This window comes from Phasianus colchicus, chromosome 1, assembly GCF_987193195.1.
Source record: "Phasianus colchicus chromosome 1, bPhaCol1.hap1.1, whole genome shotgun sequence".
In the NCBI taxonomy this organism is placed as follows: Eukaryota; Metazoa; Chordata; class Aves; order Galliformes; family Phasianidae; genus Phasianus; species Phasianus colchicus.
The window spans coordinates 129,707,409-129,733,000 of NC_143436.1; the positions used below are offsets into that span (position 1 = coordinate 129,707,409).

Sequence of the window (25,592 nt, forward strand, 5' to 3'; positions counted from 1 at the left end):
GAGAAAATATCTCCTTGTGCTTTGGTGCAGTGAAAAAACTCCAAAAACTGAAAAGGAGGAAATAGTGCAGGGCTCAAAATGTATGGAAATGTAATGTCCTTTCTTCTTCATTCTTATAAAGCTTTTTTTTCTTTCTTATAAAAGGTCTTGGTTCAAAGCTTAGTTGTACTCAAGACAATACATAATCACAGCTATTACCTTCGCACTAACACAGTGGTGAGTAACAGGATGTAAGGGTTATACAAGCAGAATGCCCTTCCATTTCCAGACAGATTTGTAATGAAAAGAAAATTCAAAGCTTGTTTAGCTTGTTTTTTTTTGTTTGTTTGTTTGTTTTTGTTTTTTCTTTTTTTTTTTTTTTTTTATTTAAAAACAAGCCAGCAGCAGCATGGGCACATCTTAGGTAGTCATCTGATGGTAAAAACAATGGAAACAGCCTAGAAAAGCTGAGAGAAAAGTTTAGTCATCATTTGGACCAAAGACAGATATAAATTAATACTTAAATTATTGGGAACTTTTAAAGAACCACCTTTCTCAAAGTATGAGGTAATTTTCAAGAGAGACAATTTTTCCAGGGAAAGCTTTGCACCAGAAACATCACAAGCTGTTACATAACTGCACTAAATAAGTATTATCTTCAAATAGGTTTTTGTAAAAGCAGACAAATTAGACAACTTACGGCTTACAAGCATAACCAAACATAGCCATGTGTTCAAGGAGATCAACAAAAATCTGTCTCCAGCCAAAACTATCCCTTCCAATGTATTATATTAACCTGCCAGTTTAAACTGCTTCACTTGACCCCTGCTGATATATCTCGAGTACAATGTTAAATTTGGCACTCACAGTGCTCAAGGGACCAGAGGAGCTGGAATGTCAACAAGCGAATAGAAAGGTGTTTCTCTCATTGATCAAGACCTTTGAAAGGATAAAGTGCATCACAACAGAGCTGACTTCCGAAAGAAGTGGATGTGGGGAAGAGGAATACTTTACCTTCAGTTCCTGGGAAAGACATCGCGTTTAATATCTTCAGTGCAGGTAGGTTTAGCTCACCTGAAAATTCAAAGAGGAAGAAAAGACAACATGAAAGAAAAAGGGGAGGACAAGCCAGTCCTGTTATCCTGTTTGAGAGGTCAGAAAGCAGAGTGGAGGAAATAAAACCATGGGTCTCCAAGTTTGATTTTGTAATTCTTTGAAGCGTCATTTTGGAGGCACTGCAACAGAGCAGTGCTAGGCTTTAGATGGATCTGCACAGAATTAACTGGATAGGCAGCCTAAGAAGGCAGTGGCTATGTTGTGTCACTGTTTAAAGAATAAAGACTTTGTACTCTGTCTGGAATTTGTGTGAAAACTCAGTGGCGGTCCCGCTCACTGCTCCTGGCAGACATCCCAGTGGCTTCTGCATCCAGAACTGGGGGAAGGGAGATATGGAGAGCAAACACAGTAAATCCACTCCCACCTCCTCCCACACACATCTCAGGGGATCAGACTGTTTAGCGAACCAAAGAACAAGAAGGAATTCCAAAGCAGGAAGAATGATTTGTTCTCCATGTTATTAAAAGGAGCTGGCTTGTTTTTGTTAGACTTGATGTTTACTGTGGCTTACTGGAAATTGCTATCTGCCGTTTTCTTGGATTTCTGTAAGTTCAGCAGTACAACAAGTTTCAACAGTAAGTTGCTGTGCTGATTCCTAGAGGATGGTGTTTTTTAAAGTTATGGATTATGGGTTTGGGTTTTTTTGTTTAACAGCTAAGAAAACTTGACAAGCCGTGGGCCCCAGTACAGTGTTTGTTGCACTCACAGTGATGTCAGTGGGAGCACAACTTTCAGAAGGAATCAATCTCTAACAGAAAAAGCTGAATACACATATTTAAATTGATTTTTTTTTTTTAAAAAAAAAAAAAAGGGTATTTCTTCTAGCCCTTCAATACGGACACTGTAAAATGGCTTGCAATAAATCAAGGAGCACCACGTTTTATTGTGTCACAGCCAGTGGTATTAAGACTGAAATGTCTTGCAGTGCTACTCAGCTCCTCAGTTGACATTACAGTGTTGTTAACAGATTGTACCAAGTCTCTGTCGCTGTAACTGCTGTCAGCAGCCAGCTGTTGCACATGAAACTGTGGGGACACAGTGGAAGGCAGCAGAGGTGCTGCACCAGCTTGGAAAACTTCTCAAAACCCATAGGAGTGAAAGAGAAGGAAGGGTAGCAAAGCAAGGATTTCTCATGGTCTGGATATTTCATATTTTAATCACCTTTCACAGTGAAGAAACTAATATTTTTAATTTAATTCAGTGTACAGCAGAGAGATGAAGTTTGCCAGTCCCAGAGCAACCAATTTATCCTGTGCATCTGGATGGCTGTTTACATGGTTCCTGTGCAACATTTTCTGCAGATTTCTTGCTCTGCATCTATTCACAAGCAAAAAGAGTGTATTCCCCAAGCCATTTTTTGTCCAAAGCAACTAGCTCTACCTTTTATTTCAGCAAGCATAGGAAATGTCTTCCACTTATAAAGTGTGCCTTGAAAAGAAAAACTGTATATTTAGAAACAGAAAGGTTATTTTTAGGCTTTAAAGTCTGAGGTGAATCCACAGAGTTGGCAGGTAGAAAAATGGGGCTGTTAAACTTATAAATGGCATTAAATTTTGAAGTTCTTTATCATAATGATATGTTTCTGGACAGTTTTTAGTAACATTCAGATAGAAGCACCTCCCTAAAGGCAGTAGATGGCATCCAAACCTAAGAGTGTCACAGTCATTCCCTAAGAATTGCACAGTAATTATTAGTTCCCAGGCTGGCTTTTATTTGAGGCATACTTTGCAATTTCTAAGCTCAGTAAAGATTAGTTTATTTTCCTGAAGTTAAAATACAGTTTGATGTTACATAAAGAGTGAGGTACTAGATTTACATATCACTGCCTCCTGTTTCACTTAATAGAAACCCTCATTTCAGTGAAGACCAGCAGTTTTGTGCCTGTATTTAGTAACCAACATCTTTAGCACTGGTTTAAAGTATTTAGTCTTCTTGCAAACATGAGTCTCCCTGAAGTTAATGGCAGCTGAAAGCAGGCTGGATCCTGTAATGCTGCATGCTGTGCAGTGTCCTCAGAAGTGCTTTCTCCTATATTGCAGGGTCTGCTCAAGAGGGCTCTGCGAATAGATGTTCAGAAAGTTGGAGACTGCATTGGCAAGCCCTAGTGCAGAGCATTCTTGTTGTAGTCAGCCACAGGCAGTGGCAATATGATTGTGATAATACAGGGTAGTTAATAAGCAGCTTCACAAACAAGATCACCAGAGCTGCTTGGCTCTCATTTTTTTTTAATTTTACATATATTTTTCCTTTTTTTTTTTTTTTTTTTTAACCAGAATCATATGACAAATGATGTGCCTTTTTCATACAAGATATGAAAGATATATGGAGTTTACCAGGGAAGACAGTGGTAAGAAAATGTATGCACTGGGGATCTTTCTTGTATTTTTAAATGTTGTGCATAAGAAAATGCATCTAAAAAATAAAAATTGTTGAGAATCTAAGGGTAGTTAATATGGATTTAGAACTAGATCTTCTCATAGAACCATAAAATGTCTTGGGTTGGAAGGGACATCAACGATTGTCAAGGCTCATCAAGTTCCAATGCCCCTGCCAACAGGCAGGGCTGCCAGCCACTAGATCAAGTAGTAGACCAGGCTGCCCAGGGCTTCATCCAGCCTGGACTTGAACACCTCTAGGCTTCATCCACAAACTCTCCGGGCAGCCTGTTCCAGCACCTCACCATCTCTGTATAAAAAAAAAAAATCCCCCTTACATCTAACCCAAGTCTCCCTTCCCTTAGGTTAAAACCATTAAGCCTGTTTTTGGTGGGTTTTTTGTTTGTTTGTTTGTTTTTTATAGAAGACAGAGATTTAGGAGCATAAGTACTATATTACATTTAATATAGATTTATCACGTTGTGCTATCTCTTAATGAACTAGTAGTTAGTAGATGTATTCTAGTATATGTACTTTACTTCAGGTGAACTACCTCTCACAAACACACTGAGCAACTAAGATATGTGCTGAGATAGTCTTCTAGGAAGATACCCAAGGTTAAGCCCATTGCTTAACCTTGCCCATTGCAACCTTGATTCTGCAGATGGTACATAAATGTGGTGCTGTTTGTAGCACTATGCCCAATGGATACAGTACTGAAGCTTTCACCATTTTAACCAGTTGCATGACATGTCTCTTGAGATTGGTACAAATCTTAAGAAAGAAATATGCAAACTAAACTTCTGTGCAAAGGAAAATAAAAAAAATATTGGTTTCAGAAAATATTCAGGAGCTCCATCTGCAGGAAGTATTTGGTAGCTCTTTGCATCTGGACAATCTTAATACTTCAATAATTAAAAGAACATTATAAAGCTTTTCTCTTCTCCTTTTAATTTTAATTTCAGGAGCTGCCTAAGTATTTGGCTCATTTTGTGCTTGTTTCTAAGAACCTGTGTATCAAGTCCTCCAAAACCCAACTTTTTACTGATACTGGCTGATGATCTTGGTATTGGAGATGTGGGTTGTTATGGCAATGATACTATCAGGTAAGAATTCTACAAAATAAATTGCCTATCCTGGTAAATTTCAGTGGGAAAAAAAACCCACAGTGATGGCAGTATTAGAAAATTTCTTATTAACAGACCAGTTTATCTAGATACACTTCTTTCCAAAGCATGTTTAAAGTAAATGTTCTACATTTCTATTGGAATAAAAACTACACAAGCATGCTTGAGTGACTTTCATGAACTTCTAATTTTCAGTATGTATAGTCAGAAATTTATAAATGTGTATGTGCCTCATATTTTTCAGATATGTGTATAGTTTGTATGTATGTACAACTCAGGTGCTGAAACATTAAGGACTGAGATCAGGATATCATATCAGCTAACTACTCTTGTTGGCTTGTTACAGGGTAACATGTCAATCTATAATGCGTTCTATTTATCCCTAGTGCAGTTTTTGGTCTGGATGGATCTTGATTGATAGAATGATTGTGTATATTTATCCTGTGTCTTTGCTCATCTATTACAGTCTTGCAACTTGAGCGCCCCATGTCTATTAGTGGAATTTTTTTCACTGTGCTTCATGAGCTTGTGATATGAAGTAGAAGTGAAATACCTTTTCTTTATACATCAATAAAAATGCATATTGAAATGATTTTTCTTTTTAGGACACCTCACATTGATGGTCTGGCAAAGGAAGGAGTGAGACTTACTCAGCACATTGCTGCAGCTGCTGTCTGTACTCCCAGCAGAGCAGCCTTCCTGACTGGCAGATACCCCATCAGATCAGGTTGGGCCTCTAATAGTTCACTGCAGTTTGTCTAGCCATTGTTGCTATTAAAAATCCCTTTAAATAAACCATTATAAAGACTGGTTAATCTTAGGCTTTGGAACCTCAGTGAGATGGGCAGAAATAAAGATGACTAGATTTACTGATTGATTTCCATGGGAAAATCCTCACATAAAGCACATTTCATGTAGTTAGATGACAACACAGGAATGGATGAAAATCAAAACAAGCACCAAAGGTATAAACAAAGAAAACAGTAAAGTGTAAGCACTGAATGTAGTATTAAAATTTATATTAAGCAAAGTATTTTGATTACCCTAATGAACATATTTATAATGAAATCTGTCAGTGTATGAAATAGTTCTCAAAGATAAAACAGGTTTAATTCAGCCACTGAAAGTGAAGACAGAAAACCATCCACGTTATCTCCCAGTAATCATGAGGACAGCTTGTCTGATCTGACTCTAACTTGCTAAAGGAGCTATACCTTTGTGGATAAATGTTTTGGGTTCTTTTTTGGTTTTTGGTTGTTTTTGTTTGGTTGGTTTTTAGCTTTGCTTTTTTCCCTTCCTTCCTTCCTTCCTTCCTTCCTTCCTTCCTTCCTTCCTTCCTTCCTTCCTTCCTTCCTTTCCTTTCCTTTCCTTTCCTTTCCTTTCCTTTCCTTTCCTTTCCTTTCCTTTCCTTTCCTTTCCTTTCCTTTCCTTTCCTTTCCTTTCCTTTCCTTTCCTTTCCTTTCCTTTCCTTTCCTTTCCTTTCCTTTCCTTTCCTTTCCTTTCCTTTCCTTTCCTTTCCTTTCCTTTCCTTTCCTTTCCTTTCCTTTCCTTTCCTTTCCTTTCCTTTCTTTCCTTTCTTTCCTTCTTTTTTTTTTTCCCAGTTCCTTTTTAGCATCTTACTGTGGTAGAACTTTGCCTGATATCCAAACATTGGCATCTTAATGCTACTTTCAACACTCCAACTGAAGCATCTGCACTGGAGTAGCAGATATAACAGAAAACTTGGAAGGGATATCCTTCTGAGGGGTCAACCAGAATACCTTAGGGCATGCTGAATGTATAATAAAAAGGTACCAGGCTTTGTCAGCTATTCATTCATTAGAAAGAACAATATGAAAAACTGAAAAATCTGAATTCATAGAATCACAGAATGGCCTGGGTTGAAAAGGACCACAATGATCATCTAGTTTCAACCCCCCTGCTGTGTGCAGGGTCACCAACCAGCAGACCAGGCTGCCCCAGAGCCACATCCAGCCTGGCCTTGAATGCCTCCAGGGATGGGGCATCCACAGCCTCCTTGGGCAACCTGTTCCAGTGTGTCACCACCCTCTGAGTGAAAAAGTTCCTCCTAATATCTAACCTAAACCTCCCCTGTCTCAGTTTAAGACCATTCCCCCTTGTCCAATCACTATCCACTTTCGTAAACAGCTATTCCCATTCCTGTTTAAATGCTCTCTGAATTCTGACTTGCTTTATTTTAAAAATTGCATCTCCTCTCCAGGCATGGCATCCAGCACAGAACGGCGCATTCTTTTTTGGAATGGGTGTTCTGGTGGACTTCCACCAAATGAAACTACTTTTGCCAGAATACTGCACCAGCAAGGTTATTCTACAGCACTTGTGGGTATGAGACACAGAAACTTGCTATCTAATGTTATTCGAATGAGACTGTTTCTGTAAATGTTTTTCTTTGCCAAAATATATCCAGGATCAGATAAACCAAAGTTTTTTTGTATGGAAAACTTCAAAAATCAATAGGGTTTTTCAAATTCCACTCACAACCCAATTCCCAGTAGGGAATGTGATAATTCAAAAATGGAATGTATGTGTGGAATACATAGATGCACATAGCAAAGAGAAATAATTGCAGAGGATATCTTTTTTGCCCAGTACAGTTTGCTTTAGAAGAATCAATATTCAGAAAGAGAAAAAATATGTTGTCTGACAGTTGGTACCCAGACTCTACAGTGCTCTTAATTCTATCTGGTGGCTAGATTTTCTGTTACTTACTCATTCTTCTTATCGTACAGACTAAAAATGCCTTAATTTTCTGCTGCTGAGACAAAATAGCCGAAAGAGTTCTATTCCCTCCAGAGGGTTTTGGATCGGAATCCATGTTCAAGGAAGAAAATCCTATAACTGTTTGCTGATTTTTCCTGAACAGTGATTATATGATGTGTCCTTCAAGAACCTATCAATTTTATACTCTTCTAGGTAGTCACAGATATTGTGTGCATACATGTAATAACTGTGATTTTCATGCCTCTACTTGGATCCAGCACAATGAAGTGCCATTCATTTCCTAAACTGAAATGAGTCTCAGTGATGTACTGGCTTCTCACAACTTTGTGCAAATGGGAGATCTTTCCCTAGCTCGTTGCAGTCTGATATAGTTTGTTCTACAAAATACACTCATATACAGGAGCACTGAGCTTATTAGCAGTTCTCTGATGTTATTTGTCTGGTTAATAGGCCAGAAGCCAATGGTTATAGGCTGTGTCCTTCAATGTCACGATAATTACACTGCTCTGTAAAATGACTTCATTAAGTTTCATTATCAGTGCATGACACATTCTGATATGTCCAATTGTACTGGATAATTAGAGTGACCTATTTTGCTACTCATTTTAGGAGACCTAGTTTGTACAACTTATTCCTGAACTTTGTTTTTGAATTTGAAGGTCAAATTGAAATTATGTGTAAATTAGTTCTTTTTTTTTTTTTTTGCACTTAGTTGTTTCTTTTGGCACAACAGATTCTCCCCACCAGGCCACACATTAATGAAAGTCTACTTTATCATATAATCAGCCTGAAATATTGCAACCATATCAGTATTTAGAGAGGTGTCTGAGCCGGACTGTTACCTATGTGGAATTCTGTCAGTTAAGTGAAGAAAAAGAGCTGTTCTCTCAGATACAGTGACAGGAGAGCCCGTCTTATTCCAACTAGCTCCTCCCTTGGTTGCACTTTAACTGAGGAGTGCAGCCAACCTTTTAGAAACAAAGGCACACATGAGAGAAATTATGTTGGTTTTAATACTTCTGTTTTGTACTTCCAGGGAAGTGGCATTTGGGTGTGAACTGCAAATCCCACCGCGATCACTGCCACCACCCTTTAAATCATGGCTTTGAATATTTTTATGGCATGCCTTTTACTATTTTGAATGAGTGTCAAGGCACTGATGACCCTGAACTGTCCAAGTCTTTGCAAGATACACATTGGCTTTACACACAGATAATCTTCCTAGCAGTGTTTACGCTTTTGTTTGGAAAACTTACCTGCTTATTCTCAGTAAAATGGAAAATAATAGTATGTGTGACCATCTTTGGTCTCCTGTATTTCCTTTCCTGGTTCTCCAGCTATGGATTTACCAAGTACTGGAACTGTATTTTGATGAGAAACCATGAAATCACAGAACAACCAATGAATGTAGAAAAAACTACTTCTAATATGCTGAAGGAGGCAGTTTCATTCATTGAAAGGTAACCAACAAAAACAGTATCACCTCTTAAGGATTTTTTTAAATAATATAATTGCTCTGTCATACACTCCTGGGTTACTCAGCTGGCACACTGAACTATCTGCTCATAGTGTTGGCCAGCAGCAATTTGCTGTTTTTTGGCATCCATGTAATGTCAGCACCCAACTGCTGCCCTTCATCTTTTACATAGCTTGTTAGCTTCTCAGGAAAAGGAAGATGATTTTGTTGCATGTTTGATTTATTCACAATGGAGTCCTAGCCAAGGACTGGGTCTGCAAGCACTAGGAACAGAAAAAATGATCTTAGCCTGATGAATGAACTCCTATATAGAGTTCCATCAATTAATGTTTTGCAAGCAGGAGACTGATACTGAGATTTGTTTTGTTTTACCAAAGTGTCTTTCATTTAAAATGCTACCAGCTAGAGTTAAACTAACTGCTAAGTTCTTAGCAGTATTCATGTGGCAAGTTTGGACATATCCCTGAAGAAGATTGTGTTATTTCCCTGAGGGCTTGCTTGAAGATTTGTTGTTGTTGTTGTTTTTAAGGGGAAATGAAGGGAGAGAAATCTCTTGTGTGTAACTCTGAACACAGACAAGCTTAGGTTCCTTGGATATCCTGCTTCACCTCTAGCTGCCAGTGCTAAAGGGATGCAGTTCCCTTCTGGGTGCAGTATCATCTCTGCTGGTTTCACATATACGTCTCAGATACTCAGTGACACCAATATTTAGATTTAAGCAAGTGAGTCCTATTCTTCTTGCCACTGAGTGTGTTATTTAGAATCATAGAATCATAGAATGGTCTGGACTGATTTCATGCTTTACATGTATCTAATTTGGGACTAGAAAAAAAGACCCATGACTATTTTAGTCTTTCTACAGAACCAAAATATTTGAAGACCCTCTGTCTTCCAAAGCCTCAAAAATGCAAGATAGCAGTCTGATTTTTTTTTTTTTTTTTTCTAGTGAGATAGTCACTACCATGCTGCTATTATATTTTGTTCAGAGTGGTAGTTTGCAGAGAGATGACTACTCTTATTTTGTCTTATTTCAGAAACAAGCACAGACCGTTTCTTCTCTTTTTTTCCCTCTTACATGTTCACACCCCACTCATTACCACAAAGGAGTTTCTGGGAAGAAGCAGGCATGGCCTGTATGGAGATAATGTAGAGGAAATGGACTGGATGGTGGGTAAGTGGTGATCTCGAAGGAAATAATTTATTTAAATATGGAAGATGACAGAAATCACTATTTATATATGACAAAAAATCTTGCATATATATAGTTAGCTCCAAAGGTAGCCATTTCATTACAAATCCTCTTTTCTTCTTAGTGTGAATGTGGAAACTTCTATGTCTCTCCCGTGGGACTCTCCTGTGGGACATTCAGATGTGAGGACTCCACATCTGAATGCAGTATTTCATGTAAAGTCTCACCAGTGCAGAACAGAGGGGCAGGATCATGTTCCTCGACCTACTGGCCATGCTTCTTTTGATACAGTCCAGGATACAGTTGGCTTTCTGGGCTGTGAGGATGCACTGCTGATTCATGTCCAGCTTGCCATCCACCAGTATCTCCAAGTCCTTTTTGTCGGGGCTGTGCCCTATCCTTACAATCCCCAGCTTGCACTCATGCGGAGGGTTACTTTGATCCAGATGCAAGACCCTGCACTTAGATTTGTTGAACCTCGTGAAGTTCTCCTGGGCCCACTGCTCAAGCCCATCTAGGTTTCTCTGGATGAAGTCAGATAAATAATACAGAATCATAGAATCACCAAGGTTGGAAAAGACCCCCCAAGATCATCCAGTCCAACCGTCCATCTACCATCAATATGACCTCACTAAACCAAGTTGCTTAGTACAATATCTAAACTTCTATTGAACACCTCCAGGGACAGCAACTCCACCACCTCTCTGGGCAGCCCATTCCAGTGCCTGATTCCTCTTTCAGAAAATAAATTTCTCTTGATATTCAACCTGAACCTCCCCCGGAGCAACTTGAGGCCATTCCCTCTCGTTCTATTGCTAGTTAAGTGGGAGAAGAAGCCGACCCCCACCTCATCACAATTTCTTTTCAGGTTGTTGTAAAAGAGCTACAAAGTCTCCCTTGAGCCTCCTCTTCCCTAGACCAAGCAATCCCAGCTCTCTCAGCTACTTCTCACAAGAGTTGTGCTCCAGACCCCTCACCAGCTTCACTGCCCTTCTCTGAACACGCTCCTGAGCCTCAATGTCTTTCGTGTAGTGAGGGGACCCAAAACTGTGTACAGTATTCAAAGTGTGACCTCACCAGAGTTGAGTACAAAGGGACGATCACTCCTCTGCTCCTGCTGGCAACACTATTTCTTATAAAAGCCAGGATGCCATTGGTCTTCTTGGCTGCCTGGGCACAATGCTGGCTCACATTCAGCCAAATGCCAACCAGCACCACCAGGTCCATTTCTTTCATCCACATCGTCCCAAGCCTATAGCATTGCCTGGGGTTGCTGTGGCCAAAGTGCAGGACCCAGCACTTGATCTTGTTGAACTTCATCTCACTGGCTTCAGCTGTGCGATCCAGCCTGTCCAGATTCCTCTGAAGGGCTATCCTAAAGCAGATTAACACTTTCCCCCAGCTTAGTGTTGCCTGCAGACTTACTGAGGGTGCATTCAATCCCCACATCCAGGTCATCAACAAAGATACTGAACAGGATAGGCCCAATATTGACCCCTGGAGAACACCACTCGTGATTGGTCACCAGCTAGATTTAACTCCAGTCACTACCATGCTGTGGGCCCAGCCAATCAGCCAGTTCTTTATCCAGCAAAGAGTGTACCTGTCCAAGTCACAGGCTGCCATCTTCTCCAGGAGAATACTGTGGGAGACAATATCAAAAATTTGGCTGAAGTTTAGGCAGAGTATGTCAACAGTTTTTCCCTCATCCACTAGGCAGGTCACTTAATCATAGAAGGAGATCAGGTTGGTCAAGCACGATCTGCCATTCATCAACCCATGCTCTCTGGGTCTGATCCCTTGGTTGTCCCACATATGCCTAGTAATCTCACTCAAGATGATCTTCTTCATTACCTTATCTGGCACTGAGGTATGGCTGACAGGCCTGTAGTTCTCTGGATTCTCCTTATAACCCTTTTTGTAGAGTCACGCTGGCAAGCTTCCAATCCTCTGGGACCTCTCTGGTTGACCAGGAATGCTGACAGGCAATGGAAAGCAGTTTGGTAATCACCACCATCAGCTCAATCAGCACTCTTGGGCAGATTCCATCTGTCCCCAGTCCAGGCAGAGTAATAGGTCTCTGTTTACTCCAGAATAATGGGGAGTTTATTCTGCTCCCCATCCAAGATTTCCATGTCAGGTGGTAGGGTACCCCAAGTATAATTGGTCTGACTTTTAAAGACAGATGTAAAGAAGGCATTGAGAACCTCAGCCTTTTTCTTATCTTCAGTGGTCACACTGTCCCCCATATCCAGTAAAGGATGGAGATTCTCCCTAGCTCTTCTCTTACTGTTAATATACTTTTTAAAAAAATGATTTTTCTTCTCTTTTCTGTTTTTGAATAGCAGGTCTAGCAGGGCACCTTCCCTGGTAGGCTCTCTTACCAGCTGTATCAAGACATTAACTTTCACGCGCTCTAGAAACCTCCTAGATTGCTTCCTCTGTGCCATATTATATTTCTAGTACATTTCAGGAAATTTGAATTCCCTCTTGAGAACAAGGGCTAGCAATCAGGTATAATTCATCTGAGCCATTGGCCTCACCCCTAACCCCATCATCATTCCCCCAGGCTCAAGCAAGCCTTGTTTTAACAGCTTCCCCCTTCATACCTAGTTTAAAGCCCTCTCAACGAGCCCTGCCAATTCCTGGGCAAGGATCTGTTCCTTCCTTTGAAACAGGTGAGGCACATCTGCAGCCATCAGGCCTACGTAAACTCCCCCATGATTAAAAAAAAAAAAATTAAAAAATTAAAAAAAAAATCCCTGTGATTGTACCAGCCTCTTAGCCATGCATTTATGAGATAGATTTTCTTGGTCCTCTCACTATCCCTTGCTGCCACTGAAAGGTTATAGGAAAACACTATCTGGACTCCTAATCCATCAACTAACTGCCTCAGTGCCCTGAAGTCCCTCTTGATAGCCCTCAGGCTTCTCTCAGTGACTTCATCACTACCAACCTGAAATATCAGTAGGGGATAGTAACCAGAGGGGTGAACCACACTAGGAAATTTTCTAGTAATGTCCCTGACCCAGGCCCCAGGAAGGCAGCACACTTCCCTATGGGTAGAGACTGGCTGAAAATCAGGGTCTTCCATTCCTCTCAAAAGAGAATCGCTTACAACAATTACACTTCTTTAGTCTTTTGATCACAATATTAATTGGAATATATGTTTATCCAGTTGAATACCCTCGAAAGATGTAACTAGTTCTGCTGCTGAATACTGCATTGTATGTGGTGGTTTTGTTCTTTTTTAACAAGAATTAATCCTTAGAACAGAAACCAGAACTCTGTCCTAGCCAAAAGGTCAAATTAAAAGGACACAGTGTTTCACTTAACAATTTAATTAAGTTTAAAAACATAATATACACTTGGAGCCCAAATTTAGACCTAAACCTTAATTAGTAGTTCATTTTTACTTCAGAAGGAGGAAGATAGCTCCTATTTGCATTTATTCAAAAGTGAAGGCCCTGCTACAAAGTATTCATCTCCTGTCCATGATTCTCTGAACCTTTTCTCCTCCTCCAAAAACCATGTTTAAAAAGTTGTAATTTGAGAAGAGTCTGACTGCCTGAGATTGGCAGGTTGAGCACCTCTGCTAGATCTGGTTGCACCAGAGAACTCTGGTGCAATCTTCTTACTGTCACTTGGCACCAATTGAATTCAGGCACAAGCTACTCAAGCAGAGCAGAACAGCAGAAGTACAAAGGGATAAAGAACATATGTTGCATTGACTAAACAGGATTCTGCTATTGAGGACAAACATGCTAAAAGATTTGGGTCAAATTCAGACCAGAAAGGCCTAGATTCTTCTTTTGGCTAGGTGTCTATTTTTAGGTAAGATCAATAATAAAATGACCTGACCATTGGCTGTTGTTTTTTCCTTGCACACAACAGCTGTTTCTGCTGCTTCTGTAGCTATGGAAGCTGTTTGCAGTGATTATATTTTGATGTAGTGAGTGACGAGAAAGAGCAATCAGAGGTAAATTATATACTCTGTATAAATGCTTCATGCTACCAGACTGAAAACATTCCTTATGAAGTTAGATTTGAATTGCACTCTGCAGAGTTTTTATCACTAACATCCTGAGAACATTTTGTCTGATTGTGTGAAGCCTGATGTCAGAGCACTTGTGTAGCTCTTGGTGAGACACAAGCAGTTTTCCGTGATGAGACAGTGCTATTGTTTAAGCTTTTCAACATGCTTTAGGTTACTCAATGGATACAATCCTTGACTCAGAGAATTTACAACACAAACATGACAGAACATTCTGAGAAGACAGAATAAAAGAATCATTCATTTATGTTATTTTCCATTAGGTTTTTTTGTTTGTTTGCTTGTTTTAGTTTTCCTGTCTTTTATTGACACTACAAATAAATTCTGGACATTCAGTGGCTTTCTGTTGGGCTCTTCTTACTTCCATAATTCAGGATTACTCTGCATTGCTTGCGGTTGCTCATAACAGAATTCATTGAGTCAACACAATGACTGGCTTCACTGAACTTTAAGTCAGTGAAAAATCTGACTGTATCTCAGGACACTGTTATGCTGTTTTGCTTTGTTTATAGGTAGGCTTCTGGATGTTATTGACAAAGAAGGCTTGAAGAACACCACATTTATTTATTTTGCATCTGATCATGGAGGATCTGTAGAGGCTCACAGAGGAAATGTCAGATTGGGTGGATGGAATGGTATCTATAAAGGTAAAATCTTAGTGGCACATGCATGCATAAGACTGCCTACTGAAAAGAAAGCAATAGAATAAAGTATGTCCAGATATGTTTAAAAAGATATTTCCTTCTCAGACTTGAAGTCCAAAAACAAAACCTCACGGATTGTCCAAATGTGTATACCTCATAATTTTCCTCTGAAATGTGAAAACATAAACTTGTGTCCTTTAATATTGCTTCTTTAAAGACTTACCAATTCTTGATATTTTTGCCACAAAGTTTCTCCTAGACATCCTTCTTTATCAGTCTTATAGGTTTATTAAAGCCTGCCTTTTTGGAGATTTTTAGTTTGTTCTTGTTTCCATCCTTGAAGTTTTAAAATTTTTATGGTCATTCTCCATTGATTCTTTCTTTAGTATTAAATGCATAAATATTCCCTTCTGCTTGCTTTTTCCACTTCTTTTGCCACTTAGTAAGAAATAAGGGTTTTGGCTTTATTTTCCCTCAGTAAACACAATGGAAAAAAATTAATACAAAACAAATAAACCCATTTCTAAAGCCCACTGCTATTTCTCTCTTTCCCCCACTTCTCTTAGATGAACTCTATTCTTTCTCTGTTCTTCATTGCATACTGTGAAGTAATAGAGTGCTACTTCATATGAGAGTGTACTATCGATGCAGCAAAGACTGGAGATGAAACCAATAAATTTTTTAATGTCAACAGACCTGATGAGATACCTTAATCCAGACTGAGATCCTCTGGAATTTCTCTAGTTGTCTAAGTCATGAGTTAATTCTCTAGACTTCTATACCCTGAAAAGCCACTGTGATAGCTTGGGCAGCTTGGTACTTACTGTATAACAGCCTGAAAACTGTTCCCACCATTTACATCCCAACATAAGATACCACACATTAAAGTGTAAAATAGAGAGTAATAAGTAATTAATTTATTTTTGAAGAATGGATCTTGCACTGCAGCCATTCTACCGTTCTTTGGAATTTAGTGTGTTTGCATTAGAAGTATTTGAATAAGAAAGTTTTAAAATTTCTTGTTATGCATGCACAAAAAATACCTAATGTATACATAAATATTTTGTATTTTTTCCCTCTTATTATAGGTGGAAAAGGAATGGGAGGCTGGGAAGGAGGGATCCGTGTTCCAGGAATAGTTAGATGGCCAGGAGTGTTGCCTGCAGGCATAGTTATCAATGAACCAACAAGCATTATGGACATTTTTCCAACAGTGGTTCACCTGGCTGGAGGGATAGTGCCTCAGGACAGGTACAAAAGAAGCTTCCTAAACCATGTTTGCTCCCCTTTCTTGTTTTAGATAGAAGCTGACTATGTGTCGCACATCTTAACACTCACAGATTAAATTTTGTTAGTTGCTAAAAAAGTGAGTTCTCTATCAATCTTTCTATTTAGCTTTCCCCATCTTATGTGATTACATGGAACAAAAAAAGAAAACAGAGAAAGATAATATATGTTATCAAGGATGCTAGCTAACTCAGTATTCTAATCATTGAAAGGAAACTTAGTTAACTGGGGTAATTCAGAGGACTTAAAAAAAGCCAAACAAACATAAAAACCCACAACTACTTTGGACTTAATTTTACTTAAGATGGCCCTCTCCAAGCCTGGTTCTTTGTGAGCAAGGAAGATGGAACAAATGCCCTCCATCTGGATGCCAGTAATGGAGAAGTATGTTCCTGGACTGTAAAAAATATAGAGAGCCTGTGCTAGTCTTCTCTAAGAACAAGTGAAAGGCTGGGTGACTAAGTCATTCTGAGAAAGAGCATAAAAGTTCTTGTGTTGCACAACTAAACCAATTGTTAGTCAATTAATTATCACCATTTTGACAAAGCCTATCAGTGATCTCAATTTCAGGAAACCAGAACCAGTGAACTTCCCTTCTCTACAGTTATCACTTAGCCCCAGGAAAATTACACTGATGATAGCTTATCTCCCCAGGATGTGTGAAGTAGCTGCAATTGCACAAACTGCTAGTAACTACTAATCACTGGCCACCATCCATCCAGACAATTAAAACTGTCAGAGGTAATAAGCTAAACTGTAGTTTATTTTAGAAATGACATTTGAAATCCTAGTGCTTTATCTATGGAGAGTGAGTACTGCTCACACTGCAGGCAGGGTGCAATTCCTGAACATTCTGATGACCTCAGCCCTCTTCACCAGGGTAATCGACGGGCGCACCTTGCTGCCATTACTGCAGGGAACATTGCAGCACTCTGAGCATGAGGTCATGTTTCACTACTGTGGTGTGGTTTTGCATGCAGTACGGTGGCACCAGAAAGACAGTGAGTATAAACATTCCTCTTGCAGCCTATGGGAGACGATTCAATAACCTCTCATTTCCAACAGAGTAACAGGTGACAACACTTATACACATTTTGAGTAAGTTTACTGATTGAAACACAGTTCTTTTGCAACATGCAGAATGAGCATTGTTGGCTATCCAGCCTTGCCTAAGGTGAAGGGTTTTGCTCCCTGAGTAGCATAACTTTAAGAATATTCATGTTGTTGCAGTGTTTCTATTGCTTTTGATGTGTGTAAGGCCTGGGCACAGTAGGCAGAGTGGGACCTCATGAGGGAAGAGCACAGGGACAATCACCTCCCTTTCTGTGCTGGCCATCCCTGTTTTTAATGCAGCACAGGATGCAGTTGGCCTTCCAGGCACGTACTACTAGCTCATGTTCAGCTTTTTGTCCACCAGGACTTTCAAGTCCTTTTCCACAGGTATGCTCTCAATGGGTACTTCTCCAAGACCATACATACATCTGGGATTGCCCTGATCCAAGTGCATTTCCTTGCACTTGTTGAATCTCATTATGTTCTCATGGGCCCACTCCTCAAGACTGTACAGATTCCTTGAGATTATATCTCTGCCTTCTATTATATCAACTATACCACTCAGCTCAGCATCATTATCAAACTAGCTGAAAGTACATTTGATCCCACTGTCTATGTTGTTGATGAAGATGTTGAAGAGCACTGGCCCACAATGGACCCCTGCAGGGCCCCCCTGGTCACTAGCCTTCATACAGCTGTTGACCACCACCCTCTGACTGTGACCAACCAATTCTTTTTCCACTGACTAGTTCACCCTTCAAATCCATATCTCTCCAATACAGAGATTACGGTGTGGGAACACATCAATGAAAAAGACCTTGCAGAATTCAAGTAGATGATATCAGTTGCCCTTCCTTTTTCCACTGATACTATCACTCCATCGTAGAAGGCCACCAGATTGGGCAGGCATGACTGCTGTGCTGGCTGTTTGGGATCACCTCCTTGTCTCCCATGCGCCTTCCAGCAGAATGTGTTCTGTGATCTTCCCAGGCACAAAGGCGAGACTCACGGGCCTGTAGTTCCCTGGGTCTTCCTTTCTTAAAAATAGGAGTGATGTAACCAGCAACTTCACCTGACAGCCATGACTTTTCAGATATGACGAAGAATGGCTTGGCAACCACATCAGCCAGTTCCTTCAAGGCTCTGGGGTCCACGATATCCAGCCCCATAGACTTGTACAGATTCAGCCTCATGAAGCAGTCTCTAACTCCATCTGCTCTTACATTAGAAGGGATTTTGCTCCTCCAACTCCCACCTACAGGTTCAGGGATGTGCGAGGCAGGGAAGCCTGACTGCCAGTGAAGGCTGAGGCAAAGAACTCATTGAGTACCCCAGTCTTCTCCAGACTGTTGAAGACAGTCCTCTCTGTCTGACAGAGTTGGAGAAAATATGGCAGAAAACAGTCAGTACAACAGAATGCCTTAAATCCACTTCTTCCATGAAGTGGAGCGTCTCCCATCATTCTAGGGAAGGGCTTTTTGTTTGTTGTCCCTCATCCCTTCTTGGGAATTCTTAATACCTCTTTCCCAGTTACTAGACAAAAATGTTAGGAACATTTTCTGTCTGGAGAAAAGAGAGAATAGTTCTTAGCAAGAACAACAAAGAAAAGGACGAGATGGGGAAGGGAGGGGTTCTGCAGCTGCCTGTCTTCTGCTGCATAGCTGAGCGCTGCAACCTGCACAGCCCTGCAGTCCCAGCGGCCAAATCCTTCTCTGGCCGCTGCAGCTGAGCAGCTGGACGCGGTCACAGCTCGGTGATCCCGGCCTCAGCAGCTCAGGGAGCAGCGTCAAGGGGCTCCGTTATAGACGTGGTGCCGCGAGTTGCAACTGCTTTGGGCCGCCGCTGAGGGGAGCAGGAGCGGGAAGGCGCCGCCAGGGGGCAGCGCGGCACCGCCAACCGCCATCACCGCCACAGCTGCGCCGTGCGAGTCAGACGTCAAACAAACAGCTTAAACGAGGAGATTATTGAAATTTAACTTGAATTTAACAATTCAGTGGCTCCGCAGCGATGTTGCCGGCAGAGCCTGCCCAGAGAGCGTGGCCTCCCACAGGCTTAGGAGCTGCCCCTTAGGAGTCTGCGTGGAACGCACAGGGCTGTGAGGGCAGGAGGAGACATCGAGAACAGCCCCAGCGCAGGCGATGGCTGTCCCACCACCTGCGGTAGCTTCATTGCCAAATCGTTGGTTCTTGCACTCACTGAAACCGCAGTTTGAGCTTCAAGCTCAGCCCATAGCTCCAGGCTTCAACCCATCTAATTTGTTAGCCCATAAACTTGTTAGCAGTACCTAAAACAGCGCAGGAGTTAGGAACTCAAATCTCCTGTGCCTCTAAATCCATTACGATTCATAGAGATCTCTTTTTAGTACATGTATATTCCACACAGAGGAAGCCTCGTCTGGCTGCAGGCTCCTCAAAAATCTCTGCTGGAGGAGTTACACTGCACTTTTCTAGTGAAATCTGAATGTATACGCCACAAACAATGAGTTTGAAGAACTGCTTTTGGGGTTCAAGTACTGGTCTCCTCCCCTCCTTCTCACATCTTGTCCTCCTTGGATTAATAAGGTTGATCTACACCAGAATTTTAGTTCAGACCAGAAGTATGCTTTTGAAGCAATCCATTCTGAGCGTACCCACTCACCATGTTTTTATTTGCATCACAGAATGGTCTTGAAGACTGTAACTTTTGTTGTAGAGGAAGCCAAACTGTGAAATAAGCTCATACTCCATACACTCTTACCACTAGCAGATGTTGAGCAGACAAGACCAGAGAGTAAACCCTCAATGAAGCACCCCCAAACAAGTACAGTGTGGAAGTCATTAATACTGCTTTTGCTGTACAGATCAGTTTTTAATAGGTCACACTACTTGTAACATAGATATGGAAACCACATCCAGATGTAGGGTGTATTTTATGTTCCCATGAAACACTATAGTGCTGCTACAGCTCTCATTCATGCCTTTATATCATTTATACCACTGAAACACAACTTCTGCTGGCTAGGTTACTGAAAACAATCAGACATTCTGCATATGAAATTAAATACTACTGTTTGGCTCAACTTTCATCTGGGACAGGAAATTCTGTTTCTTTGCACTGTGCTGATGAGCTTCTAATTTAAAATAATCTGATGTAATGCCTAATATGAAGGTGATATACCTTTAAATGAGCGCAACTGTGAGAAAATTTAATGTCTATTCCCTTTTATTTACTGGACAGGCTGAATATGAAGCCATTGTGTCTTGTTACCACAATCATAAATTAAGCATTCCACTGGAGCTAGAAGAGTGTTAAGCTAAAAGAAGCTTATTAGTGATAGTCCATTTCTTTCTGCTCATTAAATTGATTGATTGTTACCAGATGGGCTTGAGAGATGTTTGGATTGAAGAAGCAGGTTTTCTTTCCCTTGGATATATTCTATTAACACGTTGCCCTAAAATTCACACACATTCTTCAAATTCTGTCAGAGCTACTTCACTAGCAAATTGCATTTCCCCTTTTGCTTCTTGGGAAGGGCCATACCTCCCTGCTAGTTTCAGTAGTGCTGATTTCTGCCACCTTTTATTTTATTTTTTATGACCTTCCATAACTCAGCTGTCTACTCAGCTCACCAACACACGTTAATTACAATCAGCCTGATTGTATCCTTCCCAATGACCTAACGAGAACCTGGCTCTCTCCCACTCTGCAACTTCAGTAATTCTTTGCAGCTGGGGAAAAAATGGATGATAAAAATGTGCAGAATGTGAACAATTCTCCTTAGACACTCTACACTCCTGTCTCTGAATTACTGTGCAACGTGTTATGAGGAATTCATCTCAATTATTAAAGAAAAACAGTGACTGTTTTTTTTTTCCTGAACCATAGTCACAAACTTCTCTGTTGTAAGAATTCATACTTGTCCATCTCATATTTATCTATTAAACAGTGATTTTAGCTATATTACAGGAGTACAGCTAATCTGGGAAATGCGCTTGGCCTAAAGGTTATTTAATTCCTTCTGTAAGTATCTGTGCTACCCAGCCAAGACAGAAGATCCAAATCCCATACTTAGGAAAACCTGATATGACTAAGAATGCTTGCATTTTTGTCACAAGACAAAAATGTACTTTTATTCACAAGATGGGGAAAATTAGGTAGCCTTAGAACAGCAAAGCGTGCACCCAAAAGCGAAGGAACTAAGGAATACCTGTCCTCATTAAGCATCAGCAACAGTGAGCCAGTTTCCTTTATAAAAATCAACCTTTGCATCTTTGCTCTCAATTTCAGCAAAATATAACTAAAATCTATCATTTCTAAATGAAGGTACTATGTAAAAACACTTCACAGGCACTGAGATATCATCCCTCACAAAAAATGCAGTAGAATAGCTTAGGAGGACCTGGAAAGCATACAGTAGAAATACGTAACCAACGAGCAACAGAAGATGTTCAGTTAAAAGATAATCTGAGATTTAATGTCTGTTATTTGCTCCTCATCATCTTTTACTTTTTTTTTTTTTTTTTTTTAATTCAATTGAACGAACATGTCCTAGCTATAATAACATGGTACAGTCAGAAGAATAAAACTACAGAATCCTGGTCACAAAACACAGCACAGGGGACAACAGACAGACAGGCTGAACCAAAACAAAAATGCCATGTAGGCACAATGCAGATGTCAGTTAGTTTTGCCCAGTGGCTCCAAATATTGAAGTCCCCCTTTTATTCTTCTGTCCATTTTCAGAGGCAGTATCTAATTGCTGTCTTCTTGCTGGGCACAGCTCTGCCTCATCTTGGAATGAGTTCAGTATAGTGCTTTCTCAAGACATTGAGGGGAATAAAGGGAAAAGAGGGGAGATGAATACCCTCTTGAACTGTATTTCCTTTGTCGTTTTTTCATTAACAGTTAAAGATCTGCACTTGAAATACAAGCCCTAAAGTTGCAAACTGATTGCACTCATTCTGTTCACTTGAAAACTATTTTCGAGATTTTGTTTTCATGGCCAGTCATTAATGCCATATTTGAAAACATGCTTGAAAGTAGGCACAGACATGGTGCATCAGTTTGTGTCCAGATGCTGTTCTTGGCTTGGATATAGAGAGCTAGCAGAAGAACCAGCTAATTGTACCTACATCCAGAAACACAGGAATACATTTTTCATTTTGCCAACCAAGAGACATACACAGCTTTAAAGGAACACAGGAAAGGGGCAGAGATTCTCTCTACACTGAAAATGTTAGACCTAACCATCCATGAAGTGTAAATAGCCTTGCAAGTACTGACAGCCCAGGTGTGCCCATGAGTCATTCTGAATCCCAGCTCCCAACATGTCTTTTTTCTCTCTGTGACAACCACAATACATGCTCACAAATAACACAGAACTTGAACCAACTTCTCAGGGATCTCCCCTGTGCCTACTGCCACTAAGCTGTTCTATGTGCTTTTGTTGTAACAGGAGGTACCGTATGGAAAGCTCATTACGTTACTCCACTTTTCCAACCAGAAGACTCTGGAGCTTGCTTTGAAAGAGGAATTTGCCCATGTTTTGGGGATGGTGTAACCCATCACGACCCTCCACTGCTGTTTGATCTCTCACAGGATCCTTCAGAGGAAAATCCCCTATCCACAGACAGTGAGCCTTTGTTTGATTCTGTAATGAAGAGAATAGGAAAAGCTGTAGAAGAGCACCGTAAGACGCTGACCCCAGTCCCACAGCAGCTGTCTCCTTACAATAACGTGTGGAAGCCATGGCTGCAGCCATGCTGTGGCACATTTCCCTTCTGTTGGTGTGACAAAGAAAGTGAGAAAGCCGATGACATGCTTTAATACCAAAATCAAAATAGAGTTAGTTTAAAAAAAAAGTAGCAATTTTCACATCTGTATGACTGCAGTCATATAGAGATAGGGGACAAATTACACCAGAGTAATTGAAAGGGACATTCATGATGCTTTTTGTAGTTTTAAGCAGTGTTTTTTTTTGAAATGCTCCAAACACACACTGCTCATGTGAACTATATATTCTGTGCCTCTAATGGATAGTTCTAGAACAGATACACAGATAACTGAACTAAAATGTCTTTCCTTACTGATTTTCAACTTAACAAAATTACGAACGACAAGAGATTAAACTTGAATTGCTGCTGTTTTGCAGGTAATATGCTTGTTAAGCAACAGGTCTGTGCCCAAGAGGATCCCTCTTCAAGATCTTATCCTTTTAATGAAAAAGCTGTTGTGTGCTTAACAGCACAGTTGTGCATTTAATTTGGAAACACACCAAAACACACTGGCCTCTAAGAAATTAAAACATTCTAGTTTATAGCTACATTTTGCCTCATCTTTATCTGCCATGTAAGAGTTTCTGGAGAAGAGGGGAAAAAAACCAAACCAACACTGACAAACGTGTTTTAAAAATTAGGTAGCTAAAGTTACAATTCCAAATTCAGCATCTAAGCATCTAGCTATTCTGAAATGCTAAACCACTGCAATTCCAACTGACACAAAGCTTCCACATTAAATCAGCACCCCTGTAGGAGCATTGAAAATTATCATCCAGCTGCCTGGACAAGATAGGTCCCAAATTCCTCAATCCCTGAGACCAATCTAACTGTAAGCTGCATGTCCCACTTTGGCATGAATGCTCCTGATTCGATGAGGGTGTTCAAATGCCCCCATTAAAAATGTGCTTTGTTTTGGAAGACAGTACTTTGGTTTCAGTGGGTGTTAAAAATCCCCTGCACACACTAATCACTTCAGTGTACAGGTCACATTCTATGAGCCAAACAAGTGTCAGCACTCTGTACAGTCATTAGGGAAAGGTAGGGAATTAAAATATCTAATCCTCTCCTACTGCCCTCTGGTTAACTGCATTCATCTCTCAATATATAATCCTAACCAGGTTCTTGCAGGGGTTTTGTGTCAAATCCAATTTTTAAGCAGAGGTTGTGGCATTTTCCGGCTCAAAAAAAGAAGTAAATTGTGTGGCAGACTCAGATTCAAACCTCTAAACCTTCCTGAACACTGTATGTTCACTCCTACTGCTTAGCTGAATGTCAGCAAGATTTTAAAGGCAGTAACAGGAAGGTAAGAACAGCCCAGCAGAAGCTTCAGATAACATTTCCTTAAATCTCGCGGCACTGCAGAACCAGTGCCACTCTGTTCAATACTAAGGTCACTCGTGTCATTTTTTTTTTTTTTTAACTTGTAGAAAAAGGAGATAAGGCAGCCAAAGCAGCACAGAACTGACAGGCTGATAATCCCAGAGTAGCGTGCAGCTCTCACAGGTCTCGAGCTGTCACAGCAGGTCCCAGCCCTTTCACCAGCCTCAGGACAAAACAGCATGCATGTGCCTGGGATGAGATGCTTTTTGCAGTGCTTTCAAGCAAGCTCCTGACTTATATCCCCTGCATGCATGTCACCTGTGTGCTAAGTCACAATGTTCTTTTGTTCTAAACAGCACAGGTTGTGACCGTGATGCAATACCAAACACAGTCTCCGAACAAGCATTTCTTCATGTTATTTCCTATTGGTATCTTTCCTCTAAAAGGACACCAAAGAAGTTATGCAGACATTACTCTGCAAAAATCAAAAGGCTAATCTGACAATGAACTGCTAGGACAGTTCAATGGCAGGTTTGACAGAAGTATCTAAAAATACATTTGTTCTTACAGCTTGATAGCATTTAGATCTACATCAGCTCTGCTTAGAGCTTGTCAAAAGACTTGACATTTTTCTGTGTCTGACAGAGGTTGAAACCAGAGCAGCTGCACTTCACTGGATTCATAAGGAGAGAATATACATAGCATAAAAGACCAGGCATTTTAAAGCTAGTCTGGCCAATTCTGGGATGGAGGAGAAATATTGCTGCTAAGTGGGGAACAAAGCCAAAAGCTGTTTTCCAGAATCAAGCCAGCCTGTCAATAACATCTACATTGCCAGTTAAGCATAAGCTTGTTCTCAGTTCACCCCAGCACCCTCCTTACCCTGCCTATCTGGTTATACACAGGAACAGGCCCAGTCACAGGCTGGGCCAAGACTAATGAACTACATGACATGTAGTTCAAGTAGCTACATATCATGTAAGCATAGGGACACAGTGCTGCAGACAGACTGGGAAGCCCAGTGCATCCACAAAACCCCTGTGCACACTTCCAAGCACAGCATGAACATTTCTTACCCCAGGATAAAGGCAGGCTAGAACATGAGAAGAGGGGATTTGCATTGGCTTATAGGAGGACATCCATCACTCAAGCCTACTCTATGCTTCACAATAGAGGCATGGTAAATTACCAGAATTAGAAACAGGTCAATTGTTCTGTTCCCTGCAGATCCTAACCACAGAGTGTTACAAAGCACACTTGCATCTGAGTAATACTGAAAAATACTCAGTTACCTAGGTTTTATTTAAAAACAATCTATAATGATCTTCTGAACATTAATAAGCATTATGGTGTCTTCCTTGTTTTGTCTTCTCCCTTTGTAGAAGGAAGAGGTGCTACATAAACTCATCTAACCAGCAACAAGGAGACAAGTGACAAATCACCAAGGCTATAGTTAACTACAGACTCTGAGCA

The 25,592-nt window shown here is 40.5% G+C and overlaps 1 protein-coding gene across 2 annotated transcripts; it reads left to right on the plus strand.

Moving 5' to 3' along the window:
• Positions 1–1,372: 1,372 nt before the first annotated feature.
• Positions 1,373–25,590, plus strand: LOC116230776 (arylsulfatase H-like). 2 transcript variants are annotated; one of them, XM_090126141.1, is made up of 12 exons: positions 1,373–1,640; positions 3,369–3,452; positions 4,436–4,576; positions 5,203–5,324; positions 6,819–6,941; positions 8,376–8,799; positions 9,851–9,987; positions 14,572–14,706; positions 15,792–15,954; positions 16,870–16,991; positions 22,478–22,654; positions 25,502–25,590. In XM_090126141.1, the coding sequence occupies exons 2-12, from the start codon at positions 3,382–3,384 to the stop codon at positions 25,519–25,521; spliced, it is 1,635 nt and encodes a 544-aa protein (XP_089982267.1). In that variant the 5' UTR covers positions 1,373–1,640; positions 3,369–3,381; the 3' UTR covers positions 25,522–25,590. The 2 variants fall into 2 exon arrangements, with proteins under 2 accessions (XP_089982267.1, XP_089982260.1); XM_090126134.1 differs by lacking the exon at positions 25,502–25,590 and having other exon boundaries at positions 22,478–24,558.
• Positions 25,591–25,592: the final 2 nt, after the last annotated feature.

Bases quoted from the DNA above. Each gene is read 5' to 3' on its own strand.
- LOC116230776 (XM_090126134.1), top strand. From the start codon at position 3,382: ATGATGTGCCTTTTTCATACAAGATATGAAAGATATATGGAGTTTACC. The intron at 4,577-5,202 runs GTAAGAATTCTA...TTTTCTTTTTAG, and splicing joins TATGGCAATGATACTATCAG to GACACCTCACATTGATGGTC. The intron at 16,992-22,477 runs GTGAGTATAAAC...TTGTTGTAACAG, and splicing joins ACGGTGGCACCAGAAAGACA to GAGGTACCGTATGGAAAGCT.